The sequence below is a fragment of the Acanthaster planci genome, linkage group LG17 (assembly GCF_054643075.1).
Source record: "Acanthaster planci isolate LZ-2023a linkage group LG17, COTS_SCS, whole genome shotgun sequence".
Taxonomy (NCBI): domain Eukaryota; kingdom Metazoa; phylum Echinodermata; class Asteroidea; order Valvatida; family Acanthasteridae; genus Acanthaster; species Acanthaster planci.
The window spans coordinates 3,925,825-3,936,948 of NC_141793.1; the positions used below are offsets into that span (position 1 = coordinate 3,925,825).

Consider the following 11,124-nt stretch of genomic DNA (forward strand, 5'->3'; position numbering starts at 1 on the left):
GATGACTTTTGTATCAGCTCTTAACGCTGACGATTTGATTGTTGGACAGTGCTATATGTCATATTGTAGTTGGATAGTATCATGCCATATATCATGGTGAGATAGTGTGATATTTTTGATGTGACTACCATTTGATTTGACAAGCTTGGGAATAATATGAACCCCAGTTGTCATAGCTGTTTGCCGAAAATGTGACCAAAGCTGCCGAAGGTGATGAGAATAGGATTTAGCCATTTCTGAACATGTGGGTGTTATTTACTTCTCATAAGTAATTACACAGTATACATTTATACACGTTTACATATGCATTAAGTACCTAGAATGGACCTTCGCATGTTTCCATATGATTAAGAAAACTCGCTGAAACTACTCATTTTTCTTGGACTGTGAGCACTGTTTTCAGCTGAATTTCTTCTGATGGTTTCCGGATTGTCCCTCTTCTTTCTGCTACAAAATAACCACAACTCAGAAGTGCCTCTGACTCTTTTCTAGAAATTGGGAAACCTTGCGTGGACCCAGGTAATAGTTAAAGTGCACACCAGATTCTCACAACCTGCATGATGTGGACCTGTTTTGGTCATGGGCTCACACTAGATATATAAGGTTGGCACAGTCAAGTCACTGTAATACTCAAACTCTTCAGCAGTCTCTAAATTGCGGGCAAAAATATTTAAAGTTTAATAAGTAATTTGTGACTGAAGATCAGCATCGACTACTCTCTGAAAACAGCTGTGAATGGCTAAATGATAATAACATTCTATGATATATCAGAATTTCAAATAATTTGTTAGTAAAGATATGAACAAATCATTACAATGTTAAACAACAGAAAAATGGAGCAAGATGTATGAAATGTAAAATATACTTTTTTGTCAGATTTACTTTACTAAAATGACACATCAAGTAAAAATTGGACACATTAAGCTTGCTAAGTAAAGAAACAATTTCAGGAAACAAAATACACGTAGACTATCACTCTCAACAGGATACCAGATACGTCATCTCATTGCAAAAACGAAGCGTAAGAAATGTCCATGGTATTACTTCTACCACTGTTCATCACAAACCAGGCCGGTCCACCATCTGGCAGACCATCCATGAAAAGGTTCCAAACGTCCGGGGTTCACATCCCCATCCAGTGCATTCTTTCCTCCTCATCCTTCATTCAACCAGATTATGTGCAGTCGAACCATACTTTTAAACCCACTTCAAACAAAACATTACATGATTTGGAATCACTGTCAGACATCCACGTGGAATATAGAATTTAACTCACACTTAGTATGTATTAAAGAATCTTTGTTTAGGTTGCCATCACATGGAAATGAAGTTCATTTAAGAGTACTAATCTTTACAGAGGAACTAAAAGACAAACAACAGTTGAACAGGCAATGTGGCCTTACCCCAATATCCTGTTTTCCAATGCAGGAACATACTATTGGGAAATCCAAAGGTTATTATACAATACAGTTTTGCCTCCTTCTATCAAAATTGAAAATTCTGGGAGACTGTTGATTTGCTTTCTGCTTAGTTTAAAATTGTTTTACTCGGTGTGGACTTTAATTGAAAATTTGTGGCCATATACCCCAAACAAAGGTACAGTGGGTAATTTTGGTGTTTGAAAAAATTAATTTTCAAATTTTTTTAAGTGATCCAACCTGACAGTTTTGGCAGCAGAAAGCTTTGGTAGTTGTGACCCATGAAAGCTGGAATTTGCACTGTTCACATATATGGTCATATAATTTTCAGAATAGCCTATAATTCTTCAGCCAGGGTTTGGAATGATGGATCCCATTTGCATGAATCTTCAAATGGATCCACGAAATTCAAGTCTTTTTCTTCTGTCCAGCATCGGAAAATTGTAAGTAAAAAATAAGTGATCACTACACAACATACGATTTTTGCAGTATATGAACACTTAACTGTTTAACTGCCTAATATTTATAGTAAATCATCAAATACACACCAGTAGCTTTTTAAGTAAATAGCATCGACTTAACCAAAGATTGTATAGCGCCGCATAGCAGAGCAAGATGGAGAACTTCACTGTGAATACACGTAAAACGTTGTAATTCCATGGGTGCCATTTGGATTGGACTACGCCTGCACAGTGCATGTTAGTGCACAGGTGCAGCGACAGGCACGTACTACTAGTACGCCTGCGCCAGCGCCTATGCATTAACATGCACACTCAAATGGCGCCCATCGTGATAACACCATTTTGGCAAGAGTTCTCCATCTTCCGGCGCTACACAACGCTAAAATACCTTTGGACTCACATGTAACATCGAATAGTTTATGAACAAGTAGTTTTATCCACATCAGTGTTGCCCTTAGGTGCTGACCACAACGGCATGGGGGGGGGGTGGCTAGGGGCTCATACCCTCTATGAAGAAATCACTGCCCCTTGGAATTTTGAGATCTGACGTAATAGTGTTATTATGAATATACTGGGACTTGCACCTCTCCCCCCCCCACTGTAACATCAATCTCCTCCACTCATCCCCTACAGTGAGAACCCAGGCTGGCTTTGCTGCTGTCTGACAAGCATGGATCCAAATATTGTGTTTATATCTAAGGGCATGTACATGTACCTGCAGCTGCCATGTCTGTCCTGACTGCGCCCGCAAGTTACAGCATATACATAACATGCAGCAAAACAAATTCGATTATTACATAAGTTTTATAAGTTACACTACTTGCTCGTACGTTATCCGGGTGTGCTGAAACACAGTTACACTTATACGGTCAGTACATGAAATCCACGTCAGTGTAAACTAAAGGCATGTCAGGACATCACAGAGCATGGCGGAGTTAGAGTAGGAAGCCCGACAGGGCAGTGTAATCAAACACTTTTTACTGGTTGCAGCATCCTCATTTATTAAAAACCCTGGTCAGAGGTCCACATCTGGCCCCCTCGGGACCTATTTCCATGAACCCTTGGCCTCTAGAAACAGGGCCCCTTCTGGTCTACAACAGTCCCTTGGGTGGGCAGACATGCACTAGTGGCCTCACCGGCAGTCCGCGTATGTGTCTACTCTATACTTTGATTGCACATTTAGTCCTGATTCGCTCCCTCTACAAAATAAACCAATCTTGCATTCTGTGGCCTTCTTTGCCATTCACGACAGTCTCAAGGTGAGCAATTCCAAACAGTACCACGAAGATTGAAGCTACAAAGATTTCCGTTGTTTTTTGTTTCTTCTCGTCCTTAGTGTGATGTGGCAATACTTGCCCCAGAAGGCTGAGATGGGCACTAAACTTTGTGAGGTAGGCTGTCTCTCATTTGAGTATGCAAGGGAAACCCTGGTCAATGTTCTCAACTCTGTTCTAGTTGAGTATGAGTACTTCTGACTGGGTACAACTGAGATGTGACATGAGTACTTAACCATTGCAGAAGTATCAAAATGTACTCGAGTGCAAATGTATGCACAACAGCACTGATCCTCTCTGACAATAACCTGTTTATACATTGCCCATGTATCGAGCCTCTTGCTCCAGGAGTGGATACTCTGCACAGAGGGTACAAATTGAAGTGCAAATGATTTGTGTGACTTGTTATTTCCACTAATTTCTTGGTTTTTCCCTGGGTTGTGCACAGTGACAAAGCGGACCTCATGCATATATCTTATCTTCCACGTGTTAACAAAACTGCTCTTATAACTGGTTCTGTGCCAAGTCTGATGACTATGACCTTCCTCTTTCAGTGTGGAGTCTACTTGATTTACGGATTTTCAAATACATTACCAAGCCCTGTCATGAGTGGCGTACCTTTTTACTTGGCAGCTTGGCTGGTGACCTATTTCAACTGAATTAACATCTTTTGTGCCTAGCAAATGTATGTACATTGTACCAAGCAAAAGTGAGCAGAGCACCAGTTACATGTGGAATCTACACATGCTGAGTGTATTCTGTTATCTCTCTCATGCTTGTCCATGATCTCATCATAGATTTAGTCGGGCACATGTGCAATAAACAAACAAGCTTTGGTTAATAAGATGCCCCAACCTCGTCAAGAAGTTATGCAGTGATTAAGTTTGGAACACAAATTCAAACTGTCAAAAGCAATGACATCCTATGATCCAGCCTTGAAGTCACATAACTTACTTGACATGAGCCAACTTGCCTCTACAAGCAACCATTTTTTGAACCTTCTAGAATGGCATTAGCTTTTCTTGAAATCATTCAACCATGCCACCATGCTTTCACATTTCACTATGGGATACTTCCCAAAGTAACCGAATTGGCGAATCAGTTGTTTTTTTTCCCAAGCTCTCGGACAAGCACTGAGCATACAGTGCTTATTAATATACGTTGGGTAAGGGCAAAACCCGTTATATATAATTAACATCTCCCCAACGCCAAAAAAAAAAAAATACATCTTGAAAACTACTTATTCAAGATAAACTAGTCAAGCATGCAGCGTTCGCACATGCGCTTGCACGTGGTTGAAGTTGCCCGTAAGAATATACCACCATACCTGGTGGTATTGTTTACATTTAGTCACGGCAGTGAAAAAGGTCTGTGGTAAGTGTTGAAAGCTTTTTTCCTATTTTACTGTAATCTAAGGGTCTTCTCTCGGTTCTCCCTGCATTCAAGTTGCACAAAGGAGAATTTTATTAGTTTTTGAAGGGTAACATCATACTAACACAGTGTGAGCTCAATACCATGAAAAAACAAATGAATTTTTGTGAAGTCAGTTACCCAGACTCCATTTAGTCTTTTTCAATGTTGATTTGCTGCTCATAGGGAGGTGACTGTGGGGCCGACGCCTTGTACTTTTCGTTGTACAGAATGTAGCACACTAGAGCAACAAAGAACACGATGAACCCGCCCAGAACATTGGCCAAAACCCCCTGTGCTGGTAGTTCCGAGTAGTTCTTGCTGTGGGGTTGAAATGTTTGGATCAGAGTGAAACAAAATTTACCAAGCCTCTGAGCGTAATTTACGAATGACGGTGGATTCAAGTTCATGCTTTATCACCTCATGCCAAGGGCATTTGAAATACACGGGCTCTGAAATTTCCCAAACACCAGCTGTGCTGGTATCCTATACCATGCTCAGCCCATTTCAATTTCAAGGGATATCAAGTCCCATGTAAAAGAGTGATTGTACATGTAGGCCTTGCCTTCCGCAGTCCCAGAAAATCCTGACAAATTTCCAAGAGGATTTAAAAGGGTCTGAGAGTGTAGATTAAGAACTTGGTTCAACCAGAAATACAGGGCATGCAAGTGCATCCAAAAAGATAAGTCTTCGAGAAATTTTCTAGGCATGTTTTGAATTCTTACGGTGGGTTTTGTTGCCAGGAATTGATTTGGATTATTGTTTCTTTTAACGTCCAGTCTTCATGCACAAAAAGACCAATGGGGATCTTTTGCATTTTGCCTCGCCAGGAGGAATAATCTGGACATCCTTTTAAGACTCACATTTTGAAGGAGATGAACTCGGCAGTTCCAAGCAATGATGTAGCCGCAGCCATCAGGAAGATCAACGCGCCGCCGTAAACGTGCACATGGAGGTACACTTTGCGGAGGTACTCCGTGGACGACGGGAGAAAGTACCCGCCAATGATGAACGCCAAAAAGCCCAGAATAAGCTGCAGAAGAAACACCAAAGCTATGGTATACAAGTTTTCTTTTGGCTTCTTGTCGATTCTATACCCCAACTCGTGATAGGGTGTTTTGCTTAACCCTCAGGAATCTCCCCAGATCCTCAACTCTGCAAGAAACCGGAGCACGTTCCTTGTGCTGAAATGGTCGAGGGGCATCAACCATCATGTAGAGTCCAGTTACCAGTCACCTGGCTATACCTGCCTCCATCATCCAACAAGGCTGCCAACGCTGAGTGTTAAGATGTACCAAGCCGTGGCTCTCTAAGCCCGTTTTCAACACAGCCTTATTTCTTACATGTACAAAACACACGTACGACATCATGACACTTCAATTATTCTTAATCTACTTAACCAAGGCCAAGCCCTAGTAGTTCGAAACTGTTCTCCCTAGGGGCCCTGAGGTAAGAAAACATGAAAGGAATGTTCATTTTAATTGACTGGAGGAAAACTTGGAGAAACATTTTTGGGAGAACCCATGGGCAGTGGCCACAACCCAATTCACACATCCGGCTCGGTGGCATTCGAACCCAGGTCCCAGAGATGGAAGGTGACTGAGGAAAGTAGCACTCTTCTAATGTAACTCCCCGATACACTCACAGAACATGCAATGTTTTCACCATTTGGTAAAAGCTGGACACGGAAAACCTGACTGGATTTCGTTGTCGTTTTAGTATTTAATTTTAAGGCACAACAAATTCCATATGGGCAAGACAGTGTATGAATAGCCTGAAATACACAAGTCTCACACTTAATGTGCGGAAGTTGGCCGCCTTGCTCCGATATCCTCTGGAATTTCAAATAAATTTGACCCTCGACCTCGTTCAAATTACCTGAACACAGAAGAAGGCAAAGGTGGCAATGCCCACCCAGCTGTGCAAGGAGTAGAGGTTGGCAAAGCCACTGGCATTGTGGTAGTGGAAGACGCAGGCCAGGGCAAAGGAAGCAAAGACCACAGCCAACGTTTGCAAGATCAGGTGGATGATCTTGACCACTGTCCGCTTGAGGAAGTTGCCGATGATACGGTAGGTCATCAAGGCTACCCGGACATACAAGAAGAAAAAAAAAAGGACCAGTCAATTATAGAATAGGTAATTATAGCAGGGGTTGTCAGGCGTTTGGATGGGTCCTAAAATTTTGGATGGGTCCCAACGTTTTTACCGTTGTGACCTGAGGTCATTATTCCCCAAGCGAAGTAGGTTAATTGGTTTTCCAATCTTGACCTGATTCCCCGGGATGCTCCTGTTCATGACACATTCATGTACACAAATACGCATTCTGCAGCATTTTACACCTGGCAGTTTCTACTGTTGATTTTCTGTTCACATCTGAATTACATTGTTGCTTTGTGCCTTATCTCTCTTTTTCTCTGAGGCGCATTTGCTTTTGTGTGTGAGTTTTTAACTCATCTGGAGACCTCCAAATGTCCCCAGTACGTTTTTGGCTCCAATTTTAACTGCCACACATTATGTGTGGGTCTCAACAACTGTAGGCCAAGGGTAGGTTGGTTATCCATTATGACTGAAGACTTTAATACAATAAAGGGTCTAATCCAAAATCTCTCACCATTAGCATTTAGGAAGAGGAGCCCCAGCACCATGAATACGGGATGGAGGTTGAATTCCTTGCTGCTGCGGTCAAGGGCAAAGCCATCCTGGTAAACAACCATCCAGGCGATGACCAGCCCCACGACCACCAGGCCCACCGCCTCAGCCAGAAGCACCAGTGGCATAAATGCAGACACCATCTCTGCTCAGTGTGTGATGTTGAAAAAATCAGGATTCTGCTTATCTCCTGAAATGCTGTTTCTTTGAATGAAGATGAAGCAATGAAGATAGATATTTTTAGCACAGATTAGAGACAGCAAATCAGGCCAACTTCAGGCCAATCTGCCATCAGAAAATAGTTTCTACTCCAGTTTGTGAAGTTTTTAGGGAGAAAACAGCCTTTTTTTGTTTTATCATTGTGGATTTTTGCAAAATGGCAAATGGATTTCCTGGACTCTTTTTTTGGATACTTATGTGCCCACGCTTGAAGAGTTCTCTCTCTAACAACCTTTTATCTACAGCTGAATGGTGATAAACAAAGTCGGGATCTGCTTGGCCAGAAAACCAGACAGTGTTAAAGACGTATATCCCAATAAATAGCAATAAAATAGACCAATATTAGCAACGTTAGAGTGAGTTCTGCATCCAGTCCCAAAATTCTTGTGTTTCATAAACACCTCCAAGCTTCAAAATACAACTTAAAAAGAATCTTCCTGAATCTCAGGAATGACTTACTTTAATACCCCCACCTGAATTAGTCAGGAATGGGAACAGCAAAATCTTCAAAAATAACTATCCACTTGTGTTCAGAATTACATAAATGCTTGACACAGCCTTCAATTTTAAGACTTTCATCAGGAAGTATTCATGCAATACAGAAGAAGACAATTTTTTTCTGTATTTCATTTCTTGGCACTAAACAGTGACTCAAAGTGTTCACAGATAGTCCCAGGCCTACTTTCTGCCCAATTTTTCACCAGTTTGGCCGACTTTCGATTCCGGCTGAATCTTTCTCAGAGGCAAAATGACAAGTGGACAGAGACAAACAAGCAAGCAGGGAATCAACCAAGCATGGACGAATGCAGAAGGACAAAGAGAAGGGGCGAGGAAAACTGGTGGCTGGATGAAGGGGCCGAGGGTAAAGGGGACGCAGTGAAAGGCATGGTTGAACAACAAAGGGATGTGAGGTAGGAAGAGATCAAAGAACAAATACAATGGAAGGTGGTGGACCCCCGGTGAGGGGGGGTGTATAATCTGTAGACCAAAGCCAGGGAGAGAACAGAGTGTTAATTAGTAGTTTCCCTCTTGGGTGTTCAGGCCATGGGGTTGTATGTTGTGGAGACATTCGATCCAAAGCTTCTCCCTGTTGAAGCGAACAGCATCTTTACGGTGCCCATGTGATTCTACGCCCTGTAAAATCATGTCAGAAATGGAATGGTTTGGAAAGTTTAAGTGATGACCCACAGGGGTATCTAGACGGTGTTTTAAGTAGATCTGTAGCCACAGAAATGCTTCTTGAGTGTTCTTAGTCTCTCCGACATACTCAACACTGCACACCCTGTAAGAGGTAATATACATGTATCTGACATTAGAAGAGCTACAAGTAATGGTGCCTTTGGATCTGTGAGTGGCAGAAACCTGGAAATGACAGACTGTGCCAAGCGTTTATATACCAACACAACTGGACGTTTATTTTCAAAGATTTTATTGTTTCTGACTAATTCTGGCAAAGATGTTTCAAGTAAAATCTTTCCCAATTTCATTTTTCCCACACCAAATTTAACTATCTTGAAGATGCAAGGTTGGTGGAATTTATTGCGTTTGGACTGAAACCCTTTAAGCTCCCTGCAAAACGGACGTCGGACAATGCGAACGTTTGCCAACTCAACTTCGGCAAACTCGACCATTTGCCAAGTTGTCCGTTAATTAAGAAAACTGACTTTGACAAGGAGATAACTCGATCCTGTGAGATAACTACATTCAAATATCTGGACAACTGGTCAGTGCGGGTGCAAGTTATTTTAACCTATCCGTTTGGCACTGTGTGCGTCGCATGAAGTGCAACTCAACTCGGACACAGCACGGGGTGGCATCCTACCTCTCTGGTACTGCCCTACTCAGTTCTACATCTGCCCAATTTCCTGACGTCAGCTTGGTTTTCGAAATGTACAAAATTTAAAAAGCGTGCAGGCAAACTGTGATTAGCAGTAGTGCTAGTATTAAACAGTCTGAATTTCACATGTCTCACGTATTTCACACGTCTCAACAGATGACTTGACCGAATGGACATCTTGTCTCAACAGACGACTTGTCCTGAGGGTCGATTAGTCTTTCCTTTTGACTCACAGACGGTTGAGTTGTCGTAATGGTCAAGTTGTCTCAACGGTCGAGATGGCCCAAGTTGAGTCTTGCAAACGGTCCAGTTGTCTGGATGCCTAGCAAACACCGTGCATGCTTAGTTGCTGAGGTGGTAAAATGTTATCAAGGACCATTCAGGATAAGCAGGATTAGTTCACTATCTACCTATCCATTGCCCATTTTTAAGCAGGAAGGCCTGCGTTAGTATGTAAACTCAACATTTATGAACAGATGAACAGGAATGTTGAGACTAAAAGGACAGCTTGAAAAATGTCACTTAGGCCTACGTACTGTGAGTAACATTTTGCTCTGGTAGGGTACTAGACTTCTGGAGGCGAAAAATTAACATACGCCACGCATTGGGCAGTGTAATGGGGATGAACCATCAGCCATGTTAATATTATTCCCAGAATTGTGAGGCACTCTCCGTGCCCACGCGTCATGGAGAGTGCCTCAAAATTCGGGGGGTGGGAGTAGCCCTACAGCCTTGGTCACGTTGGTCTGTGCATGTGTTTTATTTCTCCATGGTCTGTGTATGGAAAAAAAATAAACTAGTAAAAGACAGTACTTGAAACTTGAGCTGGCAACCGGCTTTTCATCTACCTTTGCTCCGGAATTTCGTTGGAGTAACTGTTTACTCAGGACCTCAGCTACACCATATCCAACGTACGTGCCCCTATATAACACTTGACATGTTTGGTAATTCATGAACTATGTCAAGTGTTTATACCTGGCGATCACGTGCATCTCTGAGCATGTGACTCTCTACCGTAGATAAACTTCAGTCCTACAAAACCATTCAAACGTGAGAAGACAAGTTGACGATGCAAATTACGAGGGAAACAGTGAAGACACACAAACTCCCGAAGAGAAAAATGGTGATTCATCATACCATCCAAAAATATGAAATGATGTCGTACCGATGAAATAAAAATTCGTGAAATCGATTTAAGGACTTACGGCGAGTCAATGTTTGTGCAAGCGTATTAGATAATTACTTAAAACAGTGCCGAGTGGTGGCGCTCTTTTGACTGTAAGCCGTCTCCAAAAATGTCCAACGGTGAAGACCAGCAAAGAAACTGCTAACAGTTAATACCTGACCTTCGAAAATTCAGGAAAAATACTCACGAGTTTCTCAGGCGGTTGAGACGTTCATCAAATTAAAGCCCATTTTATGGATTTTCATTTTCTTTTCGAATTTTTATTCATTAACCGATGACTTTTGAAGGTATTTTTCCACAGAAGGTCAGTAGTAGGCGTAGGACTGTTCTAGATCAGCCTTACCCTCCTATAAATCTAGGTCGGTTTAGTCTACTCCCACTCCCACCGAGACCCCAACTCCCACCGAGACCCCCCCGGATGTTGGCTGTGGGCCCCGGTGGTAGTGGGGGAAAGTTGGTCTCAAGTTGGGACTGGTGGGTCGTCGAGCGGTCCCGGTGTTGGCTGTGGGCGCGCCCCGGTGGGTTGGTGGGGAAAAGTTGATCCAGCTAGAGTTGGGCGTTGGGCCGGTGGAGGGGGGGTCGACGAGGTATAGGAGGGTAAGCCTGATCCAGAACTGTTCTACGTCTATTACTAGGTCATCCCTTAAACGCAGCAGTCGCAGAGCCCAAT

General features: G+C 42.5%; 1 protein-coding gene across 5 annotated transcripts; it reads right to left on the bottom strand.

Moving 5' to 3' along the window:
- Positions 1-233: 233 nt before the first annotated feature.
- cyb561a3 (cytochrome b561 family member A3) lies at positions 234-10,257 on the bottom strand. Of its 5 annotated transcripts, none has more exons than XM_022234990.2 (5): positions 10,117-10,257; positions 7,175-7,416; positions 6,442-6,647; positions 5,427-5,596; positions 234-4,884 (listed from the first exon to the last, which is right to left on the bottom strand). In XM_022234990.2, exons 2-5 carry the CDS (start codon positions 7,353-7,355, stop codon positions 4,716-4,718), a joined length of 726 nt encoding a protein of 241 aa, XP_022090682.2. In that variant the 5' UTR covers positions 7,356-7,416; positions 10,117-10,257; the 3' UTR covers positions 234-4,715. The 5 variants fall into 5 exon arrangements, with proteins under 5 accessions (XP_022090682.2, XP_022090685.2, XP_022090683.2 ...); XM_022234993.2 differs by having other exon boundaries at positions 7,175-7,410; positions 10,117-10,254; XM_022234991.2 differs by having other exon boundaries at positions 10,082-10,236.
- Positions 10,258-11,124: the final 867 nt, after the last annotated feature.